General features: G+C 48.4%; 1 protein-coding gene across 1 annotated transcript in view; it reads left to right on the top strand.

Annotated features, from left to right (window-relative positions):
* Nucleotides 1–21,512, top strand: part of LOC120902785 (protein apterous) — a 65,981-nt gene that overhangs the window by 33,037 nt on the left and 11,432 nt on the right. Inside the window, exons 5-6 of the mRNA XM_040311781.1 lie at nucleotides 19,908–20,081; nucleotides 20,159–20,421. Of these exons, the coding sequence (XP_040167715.1) occupies nucleotides 19,908–20,081; nucleotides 20,159–20,421 (437 nt within the window). The remainder of the gene's footprint in view (nucleotides 1–19,907; nucleotides 20,082–20,158; nucleotides 20,422–21,512) is intronic.

Genomic DNA, 21,512 nt, shown 5'->3' with positions numbered 1-21,512 from the left:
GTCTTATCGCATGCGGCTGTAAAAGTGCCTTTTTTTGGGTAATAAATTTTCTAATTTTTAATGTCTTGTTTGCTTGGAAAAATGCCACCCATAGGCAGATGCTTCTTGAGCCGTTGCCGACTTTTAATTAATTACGATCTTCAATCATACCCCGTTTGAAGTTGATAACCAAATTACCTTCACCCGGCCACCGAAGCAGCGATGGATGGAGAGGAAAATGTCTTCATTAAGCTGACCTCCGATCTCACCTCAGCATTGACCCGGGACCGATAAGCCGGCTGGACTTTCGCCCGGCCTTTCGAGTGCGTAATACCGGGCGGACGGTTTTGTTTTTTTCTACCAAACTGTGACAAGTAGCGCTCCAAAAAAATCGCTGTTTTGCTTTCAAATAAATAACGCACACCTCCCCATCCCCAAGACGAGCAATGACGCCCCGGTGCTTACGAATGGAGTGATTTGCTAATGTTGCATTAGCGGCACATTAGCGCTGTCCGCGATTCCGGTGGTGAAATCGTCACCCGCAAATGACGTGCCGGCCCACTGGCCCCCAGCGCCGAGCCACCAGCGTTAAACTTCCGCGCTCGCTCAAGATAATGCGTGCGGCGGATGAATAATACGCCAAGCAGGCAGCAGCAGCAGCAGCAGCCACAACGAGCCAGCAGCAACCAGATCACAATGAATTAACGCGCACCCGCACGTTTTGACTTAATAAGTCGTTTAGTAATTTTAGGCGTGGGCGCGACCTCACGTGAAACGGCGCCAATTGATGGATTGGTACGCCCGGTGCCCGTGGTGCTCTGGGTCTGGAGCTCATCAGAAAGTCAGATAAGTCACCGTGCGTGAAATGAGCCTAAAAGGTTTACCAGTCTGTCTTTGTTTTTTGCTTCCTCTTCTCTTTGAGCCTAACACTGTCCAGATATTGGGCTCTTCTTGAGATTCCGACGTGCTGTTTAGCCTGTGACTGGGTAGGAGGGCTTTTTTTGACGGTTTCTATGAATAATCAGGGGTGCTTTTTTTTCTTCTTCTGTGAGTGGGTCACGACAGTTATTACCCAAAATCGTTATGGTGTACTGCGCATGATAAAGGAAGATGCTTAAAAAGAAGGAAACGAATAAAACAAGAAAACTGTTGGAAGCTATCAGTGAGCGCCAAGATAAGAGTTAATCACACTCGATAAGTAAGATTATCGAATGGAGCTGGGAAAGGGTGATTACGAAGATTGTTGCTTCCTGTCATTGGGGTTTTAATTTTAATAAAACACACCTATTAGATGCCAATGCTATTGATCGTCTTGCATTTCGAATTCCGGTTTGCTTTTGCATTCTTGGATCGCATCCTCGTGCATTCGCAACTCGCCACCAAGATCATCTTCTGCAGCGACAGTCAGCGTGAGCGGGGGGGGGGGGGGGGTGGGAGAATAACATAACTCACTGTAAAGAAACAACCTCTCGTAAGATCGTCTCGACCGATCGCGAAACCCTGTCGTCATCCACATAACAAATAATCGTAATAATCGTAATCAACCGTCATCAACGTCCAGTCGGCAAGACGGTTCTTCGGCAGTTCGACTGCTTGCAGGATGTTCAGGAGTGTCCGTGCGGACTGTGGCACAGTTCCATAACGGTTACCTCTGGCAGAAGGATGATGCCGGAGCGATATAATTGAACGTTGAAATGATAATTTGACTTGTGCGATTGATTTTGTGCGTGCGATAAAGAACGAACGCGCCCGCCGGTAGCCTTTCCGTGCCAGCTCTCGCCGGTTTCCCTGCGGCCCTCGGTTACTCACCCACCGGGCGGTAGCGTTCCCTTCTACGACACACAGGGAGAGACACTGTCGACAAAAAAAGAGGTCGAGCACAATGGATGGTTACGAAATTCAGGCTGCGTTGCAAGGTCTACCATACCGAAAGCAATGAAAAAAAATAACACAAATATAAAGTCGTGAGTCGTGAGGCGTTCGTAGAGAAAACTGCGCACAAAAAACACCCAGTTTTGGGAGGTTTATTAGAAGGGCTGCGTTCATCTGCACGCTTGCAAAAGGGCCGGACCCCATGCCATAAAGTCAACCGTTAATTCTGTTGTACAGAGGTATACGAATACGTTTTTTATTTTGTTTTGGGGAGTTCTTCATTTTGAAGCCCTATTTTATGGTCGCGCGCGCACACTGTTTCCTCGGACGTTGGCAGACGTCTTTCGAAAGTCGCCATAAAACGCAGCATCGCCGGCAGCGGGTGTAATAAGCTTCGAGGCGACTGTGTGTTTGTGTGTATGTTGCTGCACTCCGGATGCAGTGCCATTGCAGTAAAGGGGTTTCGAATAACACTGAATGGAGAGACAACAGACACGGCCACAAACTGCACGTGGCGCCCGGGCGCACCGGACGGATATGCCCCGAAGGGCTGCGAAGCGGGCTGGATGGGCTTTTTCCGTTTTTGGGTTTCCCATTTATGATATTTGTTATTCCGCGGTCTGTCCATTGTGGCCGTATCAATAAATGTAGCGTCTTGTGGTCAGTGGTGTGGTGCAGCAGTCATATAATCGAGAGAGAGGATGTTTAAGGTTCCTTGGAGCTGTAGGCTGTCTTCATTAAAATTTTAAAAGTAAGTCAGAAACTCAAAAACTCCAGCAAATAATTTTAGTACTTGAAAGTACCTTTCATCCAGACGTTTAAGACAATGCTTCATTGGCAACAAACGGCGCCCTATGTGTGTGTGTGTGTGTATGTTTGCCCAAAACGTTCTCGTGACTTGTCAACAGTGAGCTCAAGAACCTGTAAGACCTGAAACACAAAACCGATCCATTTCGTCGCAGGTGGACGCTTGGTGGCTTTCGAGCCACTCGAGAGGATACCACAGCACACGCAGCCCGCTGGAGGTCGTCCTTCGATGCGATGCACCCTTACGGATCAGAGGACGCACACATGATGGACAGCCCACAAACCTAGTCATTTGAGTGTGGCAGTAAATTTTATACACTTTTTGGAAGCGCGCGCCCGAACTTGTCAGCTCCGCCGTGAAGCATAACAGGAGGCCTGCGTGAGTGACGTGAAGGGGAGTTCCTGGTAGTCTGTCCCGCGGCGGTTGCTATCCGCTTAGATGTTAATCTTGCGTAAAACATGCAAGCATTTATAAAAAAAGGCTTGGGGAGAGAAGTACTTTATGCGTGCCCGAGCGCCTTGAGCGCCCATGGGTGATTGCTTTCCAGGTGCGCGGTTGCGGAGTTGGCTCACGCATGTGGTGTGATGATGGGGCTTCAAACGTTCTAGCCAGTGCTATTTCCAGCGACTAGCAACTAGCAGAAATTCCGTCTTCTGGCGTTGCGTTTTAACAAATCAATTCATCTCAACGCTTCCTGTTAGTTAATCTTCGAGCAAGGTATCTTAATGTCGACGTTTTAAAGCACTTCTTGAGATTGAAGCACTTTGCTCGTAAAACTTGAACCATCTTGCACCATTAAAAGCCCTAACGTCATAACTTCTAAGAGGAAATGACATCTTGCTTTTATTTTGCGCAGCAAAACGGAGTCGATCTTCGCCCGTTCGTTCGGTTCCAATACGTAAAATGAAGATGTTCGCCAAGTTAATGGGAAATGAGATCGTGCCAGTAAAAGAAAGAAGCGCGATCGTACCGCTTCAGATTGGTGCCAGAGGGTGATGATGAATACTTCTGTGCACGCACTCCGACCATATCATCTGTGTGATTCATGGCCTTTTAACAGCTTTATGATGTACTCGGCTGTCGGTTGTCTGCGTACCTCACTTTCAATGAGATTGATGTCATAATAATGGTAAAAAGCAGACTTACCGTGAAAAAAAAAAACACCTTCAAGATTCGAAACCATCTCATGACGCCTGAAATCGATGGTGCAGATTTATCCATGCAAGCATTGATTCAATTTCCCCTTTTTGTACGAACTCTCTTCCGTCCCGGTGACGTCTCTTCGGTCCTCAGAAAACGACCGGGTGTACGGATGATAAATGAGTTGGGCGACATTTTTCGATATGATTGATTTTTCTGTCAAAATGTGAACCGACGAAGCCCTCGACACGAGTACGACCGCGCCAACCGGCTGACCGTTACTGGATGACCACGGGCTATTACTCTGACGACGATGACAGGTTGATAAGAAGGTATCTTGATGTTGGGAGTGAAGGGAGGGTGTGCAGGGAAGGACACTCCGAAGTGTGGGTTTCTGTGTGAAGCCGAGCAGCTGGCTATGAAAGACACAAGTCGTCGTTGTTTTGCATGTCATCGCAACCACCACATCGGGATGTTTGCTGGTGCAATCAAAAAAACGATGTCAACTTCAATCCGCGCACACTCGTCGTTGTCATCGTCGAAGGGAAGTGATCCAAAGGTACAATAAAAGCAGGTCGCTGGAGGAAACATATCTTGCAAAAGGTGTAAACATTCTCAGGTATATTATACCACGATGTTTGCTTTAGGATTGTTTGTGCGCTTGTGTTTGTATGCATGAAACATTTCCTTGTATCAATAAATAAATCATCATTAGATCGAAAACTTCCTGCATGATACATTGCCATTGCACAACAACAGAAATACTGGGTAGGATATTGGGCCTGTGTTAGAATTCTCACCGGTGACAGTTTAGTCCTAAAATAGTTCCACTTTTGCTTCATCATCACATTTCACGGTACACCGGCTCCATAATTAATTGAAACACTCCGTCAGGTGTTTTGTGCTGTTGTTCCGATCGCTTTTTTTTTTGCAAGGCTCCACGTACAAGGCCTATCCAAACGATCTGTTGGAAAGGCATCACCTGAACGTATCGATGCAAGAAACACGAGAAGGAGAACTTAACTTCAGCTACGTCGAGAGTTGACAACTTAATTAAAGGGCACGGGAGAAGTAAACGAAGCAACCGAAGAACATGGGCTGTGTACCTCGTGGTGACAAGAGTTTTACAAGAATCAGCCCAACTGTCATGGTTAGCTACCAGCGATGGGAGACTATCCCTATCCCAGACAATCCCTAGCGATCGTAGCGATGGAAAGCAGTTTGTGTGTTGTAAATTATGCAAAGATCTGAACCCGCTTCGGGATCCAATCGATCGGCGGGTCATTGTCGCGCTATCGGCATGCCTCAATTCTGTCGGGGACCATATTTTATGAGACCCATCTCCCAGCGCTTTATGATGCGAGGATGTATTGCATCTGGCCGCCTTAGAATACTATCCAACTTGTGGTATGCTATATACAGTGTCCGTTCCACCCATTCATCCAGGTTGCTGGAGTGATCCCAGACTCGGTGAGACTTTTTGTTTGGGCAGCTTCAACAATATATGCCCCCTTTCAAGCTGGCGCCTTCCCAACGTCCCACACGTCGGGCACGTCGGGTGGTTAAGGTTCGTGACGGGAGGTTGCTGTATTATTTTTTTGTGGAGGGCCGAGTACAAGATGTTCGCTGAAGATCATCGGCGTCGGTAAATGGGCTGGTTAAGTTTTATTAGACCCATAAAGATTGGATCAAATCACCGCCCGCGAGTGAGATTAGTCGGCTCCGGTGGAGTCCTAAGCCACGGCCGTTACAAAACCGGCCCCGGCTAGCGGTGTCTTTTGGAGTGTTGTGTGTGTGTATATGTGTGTTTGAAGAATATTGTGCTAATTTAATGACAGTTACGATTATGCGCGACAAACTGTACGATTTGTAGCAGTTGGATGCTTGCTCGCTGGGCTGCGTTTAGTGGTGAGAATGTTTGAAGGGTTCAACACGAAAAAAGGATGAGAAGATTTGTGAAAAAAAATCTCGTAATAAGATCGTCGTATCTTGATCTTCAAAATATATCGGCGTGGTTATTATTTTAAATCTCGTGTATTAAAACTAAATTAATGTTGAACGAATCTGATAAAACCATCATCTAGAAGAGCTGTGTGCTCCATTAGCAGTTTCACATCTAACCCATTTCAGAACCTGACAGTGTGTCCTCATAATCCCTCCCGAAAACAAATCCAATCTTATAAATTTTCACACGATATTCATGCTACATTAAGATACGGGAGAGAGGCATCATAGCTCGTGATAAATGTACGACTGAATCTGCCATAAGTATCGACGATCGGCATGCAGGATAAGGCCGGCAGGAATCGTCGCATCGTACATCAGCGTGTCATTAATTGATGATTCAATTCTATAACCTTGCCGCACCGTGCACGGATCACTCCTGCCGCAGCCCGAGTGACTTTATTTTAAAAACCCACCAAAACACATTCCAAACGCACCGAATCCGAATGATCCGGTGGTCCGATAAGGTCCATACCGGTCGATTGCTTGCTCCCTGCTCAAAAAAAAGAAGGAAGTTTAGCGGACATCGTTCAACAGCGCGCGCAAAGTAGAGATTAGTGTTCGAAGATTAGGCGTTGACAGGAAATGGCTTCACTCCTTTCGGTTGCTGTCGCTGTTTGTTCGGCGCTGCTGCTCCTGCTGCTGCCGTTTGAGATGCGACGGCCTACCACCGCACAGAAAACCACCGCAGTGTCAGGCAGGTGGGCTTTGGATAAATCGGAAATTTATTCAAATGCTCGTACGGGATCGGTGTGTTCTGCGTGTATGCCGTTTGACTTGCCTCGGGAGCACAGGACGCACCCGGGGGTTGAGAAAAATATGCCAGCCTCTGATGTGTATTAGAATTTATAGGATTACTACCATAGCTGGAAATGTGAGGCGATATGTTCCGAATCTCGCCAATCCGGCCTTATCTTGGTAGCGAAATCTTTCGGGGTAAAAATGTCCATTTTGGACCGCGAGCGGGAGAATTATTGACGTGAATCTCATTACCAGTCATTAATGGTGACTAAGAGTTATCACTTCTTTAGGTCTTTTTTCGCACACAGCGGCGATGTTTCGGACCGATTCGGTTAAGATGAGGTTAAACCCTTTTGGCCATTTTTAAAGCGGCACAGCATACGAACGATGTGACACTCGCTTGAATGGGAATGGGGAAATAGGTCGCTTGTTGACCCTTGTGTGTAGGTTTCAATTCCCAAAAAAAGCTGTTTGTCAACCTTTTGTGCTTGAACTGTGCCAACCTTCCAGCAAACGAAAGAACGAAGACGACGATTGGGTAACCCTGGGAAGTGCTGGGCGCGTTTCGAATTCGGGCGGAGCTCAGTGTTTCGCAGGCAGGCCTGTTTTCCGACGCTTCAAAACCGAACGCCTCAGGCAATAGACTACCTATGGCAGACTACATGACCACGGAGAGATTTCCCAGCCCTTGGCGGTCCCTGCAATGCTTTGTAGCAGCATTGCAGGGTGTTTGTCGCATGGCACCGCACACCGAGACGCGTTTCCCGCCCAGTTTTGCTCGGTAGGATTCGCCCGGCTCCTTTTCAGATCCCGGTCCGAAAAAGGTTTGGCCCCGTGACCTGGAGGGTTAAGGCCCGGTGCTTTCGGGAGCCCCCGCTGAGATAATGCGCCGGTATCGCCGGAGCGTCGCTTGTTTATGCTATATCTCAATTACTTCCAGAGGGGATGGCACAAACACGGACACGGTTGCAAACAACCCGATTCGATGTGTTGGAAGCCTGTTGGAAAGCAAAACATATTTTCCTGTTATTGTAATCCATTGTTTGTGGGTTTGTCCGCGAGGGATGAGATCTGAGTCAGCCTGCTGCAAGCATTGAGGGGTTTGGTTCCGGTTCCCACTTCCGTCCAGCGTTGAGCCCGCTCGCTGGGGGGTCGCTGCCTTGTGAATATGCTACAACGGGTGTGCATACGACCATTGCCCAACAGCTCCGGTGTACGCTTTCAATACGTCAAGCGCCGAACCGTTCGGCCGTCGATCTCAAGGGGTCGATTGAATAAATTCGATAATTACGGTATTTGTTTAAGGATAAACACTGTCACGCATGGCTTGGCGTGGAAAAGGTTTTTTTTTTGCTATTGGTGCACGATACTCCCGACCAGCTTGACTGCGGAAAGGACTCATCGATATCGTATGGGAATGGTATGAAAAGGATGAGTTTGGGAAGCGGGAAAGTGTTACCGAGTGTGGTTTCGATAACGACAATGTTCGGTTGATGTTTGAAACAGCCGCAGGCTATGCCTCGCCACCAAGGGGAACGTTATTTCGGAACGCTCAATAGATTTGTTCAATATGTATCGTATTTGTGCGTTTTGGTTCCCCTTCGTAACCTTGTGCGCCTTTCAAAACTGAAAGGAGATTGTTTGTTTTTTTCCCTCCCGCTTTACAAAACCGGATAGGCAAGAACTGTCTCCCGGGCCGCTGTAACGTCCACAATTTTATAGCCGGTAGAAGTTTTACGACTGCCGGACGTATTTGGACCATCATTCATAATGCCCATCTCGGCGCAGTGGGTTTTGTTCGCGGCCGGGCTGACGCACCATTTCACTCCCGAGGATGCGCGCGGCTTGGTTTGCATTTGCATAATCAGCACGTTTCGCCCACAGAGACCATAAACTGCACTCCATAAATGCGGACGATGGTGCATACCTGCCAGCGAACGAAGGAGGAGGCCCACTGGGGATACCCCTGTGGGCGTACCACATATAGGCTTTGTGTCAGTGTCCTTTCTACACTGTGGTGCAACTGTGCCGCGATACGCGTAGTAACGGCGCCGCTGCGAACGATAGTTTTGTGAAATCGTAATCGGATATCTTGCGGCCGCGGGTTAGATCCTTATCGCTACTACCCCGGTAGGTTCCCCGGTGTGCCTGTGTCGGATAGCAGTACAGGTACCCGTGGCCAGATCATCTTGTTTTTAAAACCGTTGTACAAGTACGCAAAAAGTAATACAAACACGTGTAAATATATATCATCCGTTACGATCCGTTTGCGGCGGCCGGTGATGTCTCTGGCGAGAGGAAAAAAGGAGACCTTCTCCATGGCTGCCACTGTCAGCGATGTGCGCGTTGTGCGATGCAGATTTTACAACCATATCGCGCTGCAGCTCGTTCAGAGATTACGAGGATCTAAAAAGTATGATTTATGCTGCTGCCGGGTTTTCGGGCATTCGCATCCGTTGGGCTGATTATTGCTCCGCGAGATCCGAGTCGGTTATCCTTGCTGCAGTGCGGCGGCGGTGTTTTTTATTACGCGCTTCGGGCACCAGGATCGGGCAGATCTTCGCGCGCGATACGGGCAAACCGTATCACGCGCAGCTTTGGTGACGCATAAAACTCTCATCCTATGGACGTTCACGTCCCCAGTGCTGCGGTTTTGATGTCGGTGTGATGTGTTGGTGGAGATCGGTGGTCCCGTTTTTTGAGTCACGATTGGAATTTTCTTCCATAGCCTCCTCCGGGATGTGTTAAGTTGACAACGACCTTGCCGTTTTCGCTGTGGCGGGGTAAGGGGTAGAAGAGGGGGTCCACAAAACCCTTTATCAAATCGTATCGCATTTCCACCTCCTTTGCGCACGGGCAATCGTGCAGTAACGATCTGGAAGCGAGACTCGGGGGCCTGGTACGGTACCGGCCACCGGGAGAAGAAAGGTGGCAGTGAACCAGAGAATCACCCAATAAATTAAAGCGGCTCGTCGACAGGCTGACAGGAGCGAAAGAAAACGAGTCCGTCTACGTCTCTACGACATCGTGCGGCCATCGGTGATGCAGGTTCTCGTACCTATCTCGTGGTGCGGGGTTTTGGATCGTAAATCAGACATTTTACCGTCCAAGTTGCTGAATTGATACAAACAGGGGGGGTGAACTGCCGAGGGAAAAAGTCCCGAGACCGAGACACGTTGGGAAATTCGTGTGAATTGTAAACGCTACTATTACGTGACGACATTATGGTTTAGCTGGATGTGACTCCTGGTGTAAATGCGGGCGCGAATCAGGTATCCGTTACCAAACAGACTATCAAATCGATTGGGTATCTTCTCCGTTTTCCAACCGGCCACCAAATATGCGCCATCTGCATTAGAACGGAATGATTCAATAAAGCTAATTTATAATTCAATATAGCGTTCATTTTTATATCGACGCCAGTGGTGCGGCGTGTGACATTTGGGGGCCTTGCTTGCTCTCTGCAAACCTCTGCCTGTGGCAGGTTCACCACGAAATGCTTGTTCCACGGGGACCCGTCGGGGACGACAGCAACATGGGCCTCGTTTCTGTCGTGTTCGACCCATCTTCGCTGTGTCACACCCGGAGCTCCCAAACATCGGGGCCGATCATACCTTGCCTTGTGTGCGGGGTTTGTGTCGTTTTAGTGAGTTGTTTAGCGTTTATCAGTTTCCCATCAGAAGCAGCAGCAGCAACAGCAGCTCAAGAAACAGCAACCTTCCTCCCCGAGTACCTCGGCCCCGGTTTGCTGGCCGGTGCGACAGATATCATCGCTATCGGTCTACACCATCGCGGGCGCTTTCCATTCTCTGGTGTTTCTTGCTCCCCTGGCCCAAGCCACCCTTACAGCCATCGTGGTTGGTGAAAACCTGTGCCCCTGCGGGAAGAGATTCTGTAGCTTTTTTTTATTATCGTTTTATAAGAAAATCAATAAAAAATATCTTAATTTTAGATCTTTCTCTCGTGCGCACCCTCTCTCTCGCTCTCGGGCGCGCGCTCTCCTTTGCCCGTGAGTTCAACTTCGGCTGGAAGCTTGTTCCTTCCTTCTGGCAGGTTTGGTGGACCGCATACAACGCTGCTAATGGTGATTTGTGTTCGGACGCGCGTGTCTAGAGGCCTAGCGAGGCCTCGGTCTGCCACTTCTTCTCTCTGCCAAGATCGATGTGGTCCATAGCGTACACCCGGTGTATAATACCTGCTCGGTCCGGTGGACCGAGGAATCGTTTAGGGAAATAATTTACGGTTATTATTGCGCGTGAGTGATCTCTACAGCAACCTCGGAAATCAACCACACAGATACAGAGCATTGCTGACTCCGTTTGGGGAACAGATACACAAATAGTGCGTTTTTTTTGTTTTGTTACGGGAGGGGACACTCCACTTGGTGTTAGATTGTTTTGTAGATTGGGTAACGATAGCGAAAGCAGCGTCCAGTGATAAAGTGCCCTTGGGAATTCTCGCCGCCAGCGAAACTGAGGCCCTTTCTTCCATGAGCCCTTCTGGGGGCCCGTTTAGGCGTTTGGGTTTAGGCTTTCGTTCCGGGAATTGTGTTCGTATCGCTGAGCTGTGGGAGATGTCAAGACGATCCAACAACATATGATCTTGTAAAACACGCTCGATTTTGTGGGATTTTGTTACAACGTTGGAGCATTCACACGCATGAGAACATCATTTTTATGAGGTCAGGCTGTATTTTTTGTTTTCACGAGCAAGCAAACAAAAACACCAGGAAAAGATTTATATCCTCCACAGGATGACTTCAGGCGTGAGGTAGAATCTCGCTAAAATCTGTCGCGTTTCTGATTCCGATGCGATTTGCTGTAGCTGTGTGGTGAGACCTTGAAAGGAGTAGCCAGCTCTCTTGGTGATTTACACCTGTACCACAATTCCGGCGTACATCCTTGTGCGGATGCATCATCCTTCTTTCAAAAGCTTAAAGTTCTACCCGCATCGGCTGATGAAGCGTATCGGCGCGCAACTGTTGTTTGTGTGTTTCGTATGCCTCACGAACAAACGCATGTGACTTTGGCAGTGCAATAAAAGCTATTCATAGGCCATTTAGTGGTCGTAAACGAGAGTGTACGCGCGCGCGCTCGCGTCACGCATTGTACCATAAATTCTGGACGTTTGTGTTTTCGCGAATATGAATTTACGTCTGTGTCATCGTAAAGCAGTGATTCACGGCACGACTGGTCAATTGGCTTGAGGCCAATACGGTCACGGAACATTGGGGACGATATTTGGTGAATGGTGGTGTTTTTTTTTTTTTTTGCAAGGAAGTGTGAATGCGCATCTAGTTTGGATCTTTTTCCCCTCACTGATGCATTAATGTCAATTGATCAACCAGAACTTGATGTGCATTTATAAGGGTTTTTTGTGTGAAGTAATTGAACGTAAGGCTGGAGGGAAAAATATGATCGTAAAGAGCGTAGCTTCATGAACTCTATCCTATAAATCCACGTAATGAGGCTTCTGCGGGCGATAAATTTAAAGATCAAATAGCACAAGTTGAAGTAAAACTCATACTAAACGATCTTTTTTTTGTAGTTTGCATCCTCTAGTGTGTATGTGTCTCTCTCGGCAGTGTAGAACGCACGAAGCAAACCAACTTACTTAAGACCGCGTAAAAAGCGTTTCCCGCACCAGCCAACCAACCAAGTCTAAATGTTGTGCGAGCATTTAAACGCATCTTGGGCACATTTCCGAAAGTCATAAAGCTTAAATTTACGACAAATAAATCATTCCTCGTACGGCGAGCAGTGAAGAAGAGAAAAATACGTTGGAGCAGAGCGAGAGGAAAACTCATGAAGCTGTAGCTATAACTACGCCAACCAGACTGGCGGCCATTCTGTCCGTCAGTCAGTCAGGTTAAAGATGGACCTGAGCGCTCGGGCAAATACACCCAGCAGAGGCCTCGCACGCTGAAGGCCTCGCAGAAAGAGCGGCTTGTATGTACAAGCTTGTTTCGGTCGCTTTGGATGGATCGTGTCTTAAGCAGGTTCAAATCTTGCCACCAAAAACCGTTTGTCGCCTTAACGCGTCCACCTGCACCACCAACAACGCTGCCGCCTCTGCCGCATCTGGCACCGTACGGCAGGGTGTTCCGAAACCGGAACGAATCCATTTCCCTTCCTCTCTTGCCATCTCCGTTCTCTGCTACGGAATGGGATTATGATGAATGGCCGTACCCGAGACATTCGTCTTCCGTGAACGGGTACATGATTTACGGATATCTCAATTTAGATATCATATTTTACAGTTCGCCACCCTGCACCCTGTCTCTGAGGCTGAGGAAGCCCATTGGACACACTGGAAGATGGTGTGCGCCGGTGGTAGGTCAGGGGGAATGATAAATTTCCTCACGGTAATGTGGAGAAGTTTGCTGTTTTTGGGGCCCGTCTTGAGCGATGTGTCTTTAGCCCGTGTACGCATTTGCGGTTATATGTAGCGTCGGGCGGAAATTTGATCCGCTCGGGATCGTGCATCGTGGGCTTGGCACAATCTTTTGGTGCGTTCGACCAATCACAATCGTCTCGGGAGGGGGGGCTTGATACTGTGCCAGGGAGGGGATAATATATCGTTGAAAAAATTGCATCGATGCAGTTTCCACAGTGCCGAAGCGATGGGGGACAAAAAACAAGGGGCGCTGGAGGAAAACTACAAACAATATGTAAAACACAAGGAAATTAAACCAAGCAAAACCAAAAAGAGAGGAATAAAGACAACTTTGCAGCAAAACTGTTTCCTACGAAAACGGTGACATGTGCAGCTTATAAATCATTTTAAAAAAACGGAGAAGAGCAACACGCACCCAAACAAATAAAAAAAACGCTCCACATGAAAACAAGCCGTGAAAACCAAACCCCTCATAAAACCCTTTTTGGCGCTTGGGTGCCATCGGGTTGACGCGGTGCGAGATGGATTTAATGTCGTGTTCTGGGAATCAGAGCAAATTTTTCATCCGAATAACAAATAAAACAGCCATTCCAGACGGGCGCGAGACGTTGGCGCTGGCGCATTCTTGCTGGGATCATCTGGGAGGCTTGTCTGGAACTGGCTGGAACTGCATGCTGATGGCGGATCAGAATCCGAGATGTGCGAAAGATGCTTCTTTTTTCACGCCCCGGGTTGATTACGGTTTATCGTAGTTTCTTGAACTCAATTTTGCGAAAAAAAAACTTCAAAAAGGACTCAATTTTATCGAAAATCATTCATTCAAAGTGTCTCATATCCAATCCAAACAAGCTATTTTGTAACGAAGATTTAATTTAATAAACTTCTTAAGCAAGTTATATATACTTTTGAAATTGAATAAACAATGTTGGAAATATTTAACAATTGTTACGAAATGTGGAATGAATGTTGCAACATGCTTCCTTTTGTTTCGTTTCAAATGCTCCACAAAATTTCCCGCGCTCATTTTAAACCATTCCAACCATGCAAATGAGTTCCCGGCCCGGCGGGAAATCGCAGACACGGGCGCTTCCGTGGAATTTTGTCGGCAAACTACCGAAAAATGCGCCTCACAGGCACCGAAACGCTACCGATTGTGAATGTTAATTTAGCCGAAAAATTGACGTCAAGCCACGGGCGTATGCGTAACAGCCCGTCAACAATGCGGCCGGAATTCCTCGGAAAAGCCCTTCCCTCAGAACCATCCAGTCGTCGGGCGCATACAGATGCACTCGGGCGCAAAATCTGTGTGTGTTGGGTGCAGTTTCCGCGGAAAAAAGTACTCATGCAGACGCCGTGGAAGCGAACGATGCGCCAAACGCTGTCAAAATATGATGTGCAAAATGCAAATGCAACTGCAGGCGCGACAGGTAGGCGGGATGATGTGATGACGGTATGTTTACCACACGCTGCGCAAATGAGGGCAATGAAAACAATAAGGTAAATGAAGGTGAAGGCACTGCTACACGGCGAAGACAGCCGGAACTGAGCTCAATGTTTTGGGGCGCATTCGAACAAGTTCTCATACCTGTTGCTGTATCCTTCTTCTTGTATTTACGCGATTGGGTTCACTTTTGTTTCTTGTTCTGTGTTTAAGATAAAAACTTAATCAATTCAAGTCGACGGCCCACGATTCCGAAAATCGATTAATCTTGATCGCCTTTCCCCATTCCATCCTTTCCAATTTCCACGTCGCTTCCCTTTCGTACGTAAGCGTATCATCATAATCCCGGTCGAATGAAACTGATTTTGACAGCTTTCCGCCGCGAGTGGCTGTGTGCTAGTCAAAACAGCATGAAACGGGAGCAGCCCAAAAATGAATGTGAAAAAAAAACGTCTGCCAAGAACAGAGCCCACACCTTTTGCCACCTTGCATTCGTGAGTGTGAATTTTGAGTGAGAAACTCCCTCCCAAAAAAAAAGATAAACATACAGATACAAAAGCGTAGAACCATGGAAAAATTGAAATAGAGGAGCAAAAAAAGAAAAACAAACAAACAAATACGTAAACAAAACACTGACACACACACACACACACACAAGCTGAGACTCATAAGAGTGAGGAAAAGAGCTGAAAATTGAAAAATTATGCAAATTAAATGTTAATTTTATTTAATCAACGAGTAATTTATGAATATTTGAAAAATTTGAATAAGACAAGAGTGAACAACGACGAATCACACGAGTCGGAGGAGACAACAGCAACAGCAAAAATCGCATTCACTCAGAATCCTACGGGAGATGTGGAACGCAACCACTCACACCAAGCCCTCTGTTGTCTTTTTTTTGCTCTCTGTACTTCCTGCACCATTCACATGAAGCGATGTTACGAGCGCGCGAAGTAAGTTTCGTTTTTCTTCCCATCACATTGCCCCACAAGTCTAAATACCCTTCCAAACCGTAAAAAAAACCTGCTGACCACAAGTGGACAGATTAACAAAAAGGGGCACAAGAAAAGGCGACTACCAAGAGCGATCATCAGCGAAATATACGAGGACAGCGCGATACTACTCATTTGTATGCTGAGCTTTTAATAAAGATAAGAACGCAAACGAGAAATGGCTTCTTGGCAGGGTCTGGGGCGAGCGAGCAAACCCGTGGAAAGGTGACCGATGGCGCACACCGAATGTATGGCGGGATTTCGTGGTTTTTTTTCCTCTCAACTGTCTCTCAGGTTTCTTTCCTGCTCTTGTTTCAGCTCACCAGTCGTTGGTGGTAATCGGTTGTGGGGTTTTTTTTTTGTCGGTCTGTTTTTCTGTACCTTCCGTTGCTGGAGCTTTTGGGAAAGTAAATGGCTCTGTTAGGGCACTGCATCGTGCACCACCCGAATGCACACGGAACCGCTTCCTCGCGGTGCTTCCTACCGTTCTGTGCGGTGCTAAGTGGGTCAATTAATTTTTCCCCCCGACACCGACCGATTTATAACACCGTGCCCCGGCCGTGCGTTGCACTTTGGGCGTTTCGGCGAGTTTCTGCGGCAGCACTGCGACGCTTCGCACGACGCGCCGGTTGGGGTTCGATCGATAAAGTGTCAAAGCTTAATATATATCGAGCAAGCGTTCCCGTGCTGCCCGAAGGTCAATAATTTAATCAAACGTCATTTGTCCTATCAAGGATGATAAACGTACCGGCGATGCTCGTTCCGGGAGCGCTCGCACTATCGTAATTTGGGCGATGGCACGTTTTGGGATGGGAGCAACGAGCCGACAGCGACGATGATCACGCTTATCTTGGCCGTCCCGGGCTGGGCCCGCGTAGATTATCACCTTATTATTATTTTCTCGGAATGAATTAATGCAAACGAACCGCAATGGTACGGAGAGGGAGGACAAAAACCGGAAAAATGCAAAACTGTCACTCACGTTGGGGTCTGGGTGACTCACTTCTCAAGACAGAGGGTTTACGTGCACGTCTGTTCCGAGCGAGAGCGACTCCAAACGATCGACATTAACTGTGAATGTTTACAGCTTCATGGCGTGGGCCATTTTATATTTCTCTTTCTGTCTCTGTTCAGTGTGCCGGTGTGGACACTGGAAGCTCTGGTATTAGAGGTTGTAGGTGTCTCGGTTCGGACGAGGAGTGAATTAGTTAGACAAACAAATGGCTCCCCCAAAGATGGAGCCGTGCGATCGGATCGACGCGTTGAGCGGTGGTACGCATAATGATGCTACTTAACCGATCGGTAGCTTGAGTGATATATGGATGGCAATTTTTCAGGGGCTGCAGTGTTGGATCTAGTCATTTGGAAGTGTTCCGCTAGTTATCGGCTGTAGCAAATGCAATTATGAGCCGTTTAGACACATGATTAACAAGGTTTCGCTTGCACAATGAGTGGGACGTATCGAATCGGTTTGCTTGGTGACAATTTTGTGGATATTAATCAGGCAATTTCCGTTCATTTTGTCTTGCCAACTAGCCGAGTCGTCCTTGAGCAGTAGAAGAACCGAACTTCTCAGAACCTCACAGCAATAGGGACTATTTGTCAGCATCTCAATATCTTGGTTTCTGTCACAACGACTCGGCAAATTCGCTTTGCCACAGATGTTCTATTCTTGGCCCCGAATAAGCGAATCGGGTCACAACGGCTTACTACCTCCCCAAAGTGTATCTTGTAGCCGACTTTAGATTGGTCGACTGGCAGATTTATGAATGAAACGCGTTGTTGGTCACATGTTACTCTGCCAACAAGGGAAAACGCTCATTCCCATCGTCCGAGGCCTAGGCACCCTCGTAGGTCTCACCACTAAATCAGTCACCTTTGTCATCAAGATTGAGCATCATCGAGCAGGTTCAATGTTAGGCTTTTTGGGGTGAGAGCGGAATGGGGTAAGATAGGAATCTTTGGGTCACTACCAGCTTGGCGAGAGAAACCGCGTGGACCACAGGCCCCTCACAGCTCCCCCAGGACAGCAGGTCACAAGGCCGTAAATAAGCGAATTTGTTAGCCATCAGGTTGAGTTTCCCAGCGAGGGCCAGCAGCAGCAGCGGGAATTCCCTTTTTTCCGGATCCAACTCCTCCCTCCTCCCCTCTGCCGCGTGTGGTCCGGCAGGAAGCTCCCGACGCGGATCGAATTCCGCGCCTGGGAGCAGTTATGAGTTATGATCCCGGTGGATGTATTCGCACGCCGTTCGCTGTCCCCAAAGTCGTTGACGCATCTGCGGGAGCTTGCGCAGAATTGGCGCTGGCCCTCGGCGGGGTAACCGTTCCATTTGCATTCGAGTTGAACGGTGTAAACGGAACGGAGCGAAAGAGAGTGAGCGGGACTGGTTACGAAAGATCGTAAACGAATGCTCGACTCCCAGCAGGTGATGGATAAATTTGGGATAAAGGTAGACGTAGTGCGTACGTTACCGGCTGTTCCTTTTGCTTGGCTTCCTTCAACGTAGCATCGAGAGATCCGCGATCTCGCGTGTACTGTTGAACGATCGTCACAATCTTTCACTGGTGTTGTTAAGCTCTCTCTCCATTCTCGTTCTCTGCCTGCCCGTTCGGGGCAACATGGGGCCTTCTGATTTAGGTTTCACTGCTCTTCTGGACAGTTGTCGTGCTTTTTTTTTGCGCAACCCTCACCCGCGAGAGGCTTTGCGATATTATTGAAATTTTTACGATCCACAAACAAAACATTAAATACCCCATATAAGCTTGCTAAAGAGCCAGCGAGCGATAACAGTAAAACCCAATATTTTATGTCTCTATTTATGAATATCTGTACCTCTCTCTCCCCCCTTCCCGTTTTAAATGGTGAACCCTCTTTAGCATATTCAACCACGGCCTGTGGGTAGCTGTTTATGCCAGAGAGTGCACTTGCACCGCATGGAACAAGCGAAATGCATTTTAGGGGGATGAGTTGGCGAGTCGAGACGATCGGCGATCAGTTTACAGATCGAAACGGCAAAGCGGGAAGCGGCGCAAACGCCTCTTTTGCCTGTTAATTCATGTCAACGGGGGCGAAGATCAAAAACCTCGGGAAACGGGATGTGGAATGTTGCATATCATTTTGTGTCCAATTGGTGAATCCACCCAGGCGGCGTGGTCCGTCGGTACGCACACACGCTGCAGGTGCACCGGAGCGGTCGTTAAGGAGTCGCTGCCGCTGCTGGTAAACCGATCGGACTGCTTCGATGCGTCCGAAGCAAACGCGCGGTGGATGCGGACGGTGGTGGGCAATTTTATAGGAATATAGATTAAATCATAAGATCATAAAATCAGCATCCCCAGCGTGACGAGACACCCGCTGCTCGCCAAACGGTCAGCTGAGTTGTCTGCGGTGCGCACCCCGGGCCGGAGAGTCGGGACGATTCGGCGCGCCAGCACGTGGTGGTAGATACGCACCGAGCCGCGTGGTAGAGGTGGTGGGCTCAGGAAAACATAAACTTTGGAATAAAATTTCACTCATAAAACGCGGTATCCAGCAGCGCTGGGCGACCGACCGACGGGCGAGCTTTCTGGCGGGGTCAGCGATTTTTTTGTTTTTTCTTCGGAGAGAGCAATCCACACACGGCAGGGTGACACAGGGTTTATGATGGGTTTGGGCTTCTTTTTTTTTACTCTGAATTGTCACTGGCAACGTTACCAACAAATACCCAACAACGTTGGTAAACAAACAGACTGTTTACGGACTGTCAAATGAACGTCAAACGTTCGCAACAAAGGGCATGAAACGAGAGCTCATGTGCTTTAAAAATCTCGTTTATCTTCATATTCCAAATAATAATGATAATATTTCCCCGATCATAAAACTGGTACCGCCATCATCTGCTTCATCACTGCCCTCGTACACATTCTGTGAACGCCCAAAATTTCCATGCCCAAGCAAAGTATGTCATAACTCATGTGTTGCCCGCCGTCGACGGGCTTTAGTTCTGGGTCCCTGCACATGACAAGCCTCGTCGTGCATCGATGGAAGCGATCTGGTCGTGCAAGTGATGCCCTAACACTGACACACACACACGCACGTTAGTCAAATGAGGAAACGAGCCGAAAGAATATGATTAAAAGCAAGAACGGGCTACCAGCGGCATCTCCCGGCGATGCACGATGTAGCACGAAAAATTGTAGCATACCGCCTACAACATAAATTTCTAACGTTCCCGCTTTTCACCGAACTGGAACGAAGGTTTTCCCCTGCCTTGCGATGTAACAGAAATTCTGGGAAAATCGTACCCACCGTTCGACGCCGGTGGCCGCCCGGTTCGGCGGGACACTTGTTGTCGCGTAATGTGAGTCTGCCCTCCGGGGGCATTATGAAAGATTAATGGGACGGTATGGCTGGCGTCTTGGCTGGTGCGACGAATCGGAAGCGTTCCCGGAGAATGTCACCGATGAGATGGGAAAAAAGCGGGGCTGCTGCATAACGATGCTGATCGGTTTCACTTAATAACGCGTTTTTCTCTCTTTCCCGGTATTGCAGGGTATTCGGTTCGCGACGGTGCTCCAAGTGTTTGGCGTCGATCAGCTCCTCCGAGCTGGTGATGCGCGCCCGGCATCTGGTATTCCACATACGATGCTTCTCCTGCGCCGTCTGCAACACGCCGCTGAACAAGGGCGACCACTACACGATACGGGACTCGGCCGTCTTCTGTCGGTAAGTGTTGGCTTACGCGACGAGCCTTTCGTTGAACTTGCTCTGAATTTGCTTCCCATTTTCCCCCGCCCTTCCAGATCACACATTGAGCTACCGCTGGAGGCGGCCACCACCCCGGGGCTACCGGGGATGCCGATGCAGTGTCCTTACCAGAGCCAGTACGGTACCTCGCCGGTCGCCCCGCTCAGCCCGAGCGACTCGACGACGAGCGGCGGCAAGCTGAACCCGGCCACCTACTACCCACCGCACGGCGTCACCGGGCTGCCGCAGCAGCCGCGCCAGAAGGGCCGGCCCCGGAAGCGGAAGCCCAAAGACATCGAAGCCATGACGGCTAGCCTCGGTAAGTGGGCGGTTTGGGTGGCGCGATGGGCGCACTATTTATGCATTCTTTTTCGTGTGTTATTTGTTGTTATTTTACAAAACAAGAAGAAAATCCTTGTTTGATTCGAGATAAGAACTGGCAATGGAAAACTACGGTTTGTGCGATGGCTTTCGGACGTGCCGTGCCGGGTTGGAAGCTCCGTTTTGGACACGATGGATGTTTTTTTTTGTTGTGTACGATCACACGCAATCTGATGAACATCGCACACCGTATCATACGTTACATTGCTACCCGATAACGATCGTAACGTTTGAATTTCGCAAAAATATGAATTTATGATCATGCATCTGGTATGAAACAAAGCGTTGCGGAGGGTTTGGGGTGAAGCCAGGACAGGACAGTTTGTAATACAGTTGTTTCTTCTTCCTCTCTTTGCCTCTTATTTTATGCGCGTCTGTGTGCGCATCCACCGGTAGACGTAGACGCACCGCATCATAGATTCATTTATATTGCCTTTGCGTTTTTTTAGCGTCCTCCGCCAAAACTCCAACCACTCTGCAACACGCTCAAATTGTGCGTGTGTGAGTTTGTCGGTCTTGAGTATGTTATGATCGCGTGTTGGAACCGCTGGCTTAGCCGCGGATCAGCTGGCATGGGAAGAGAGACCATCAAGGGGTCTGTGGAAGCAAACAAAAAAAAAGTGCTTCAACAAGCGATCGGGGGGCGATCTGTGTTCGCACGCCTCTACCGCAACGCATGGTTCCGTGAAAATTTATGATGCTACCATCCCGGGGGAAGGGGGAGTTCAGCTAGCTCCCCTCCGACGGTTTTCCGTTGCGACATGGCGTGGCAAGCGCCGGGGGTGACAGAAATAAATAAATATTTAGTATGTAACGTTTGTGCGGAGTGATGAACGATGTTGATACGGCGGTGTTGTGCCTTCCTACTCGTTCCACTCCTCTTGTTGTGTAGCATCTTCCCCGGGGACCACCAAAACAGCGATGTTGGGCGGGTTTTCGCACTGCAAAAAAGAGTGAGACAGAGAGAGAGAGAGAGATTGAGAGAAGGGGATTAAAAAAAATAAAAAGGGGTATGCGATCTCTGAACTT

This window comes from Anopheles arabiensis, chromosome 3, assembly GCF_016920715.1.
Source record: "Anopheles arabiensis isolate DONGOLA chromosome 3, AaraD3, whole genome shotgun sequence".
NCBI lineage: Eukaryota > Metazoa > Arthropoda > Insecta > Diptera > Culicidae > Anopheles > Anopheles arabiensis.
The sequence above is the reverse complement of the archived record's forward strand: the minus strand, read 5'-3'. Positions and strand labels throughout refer to the sequence as shown.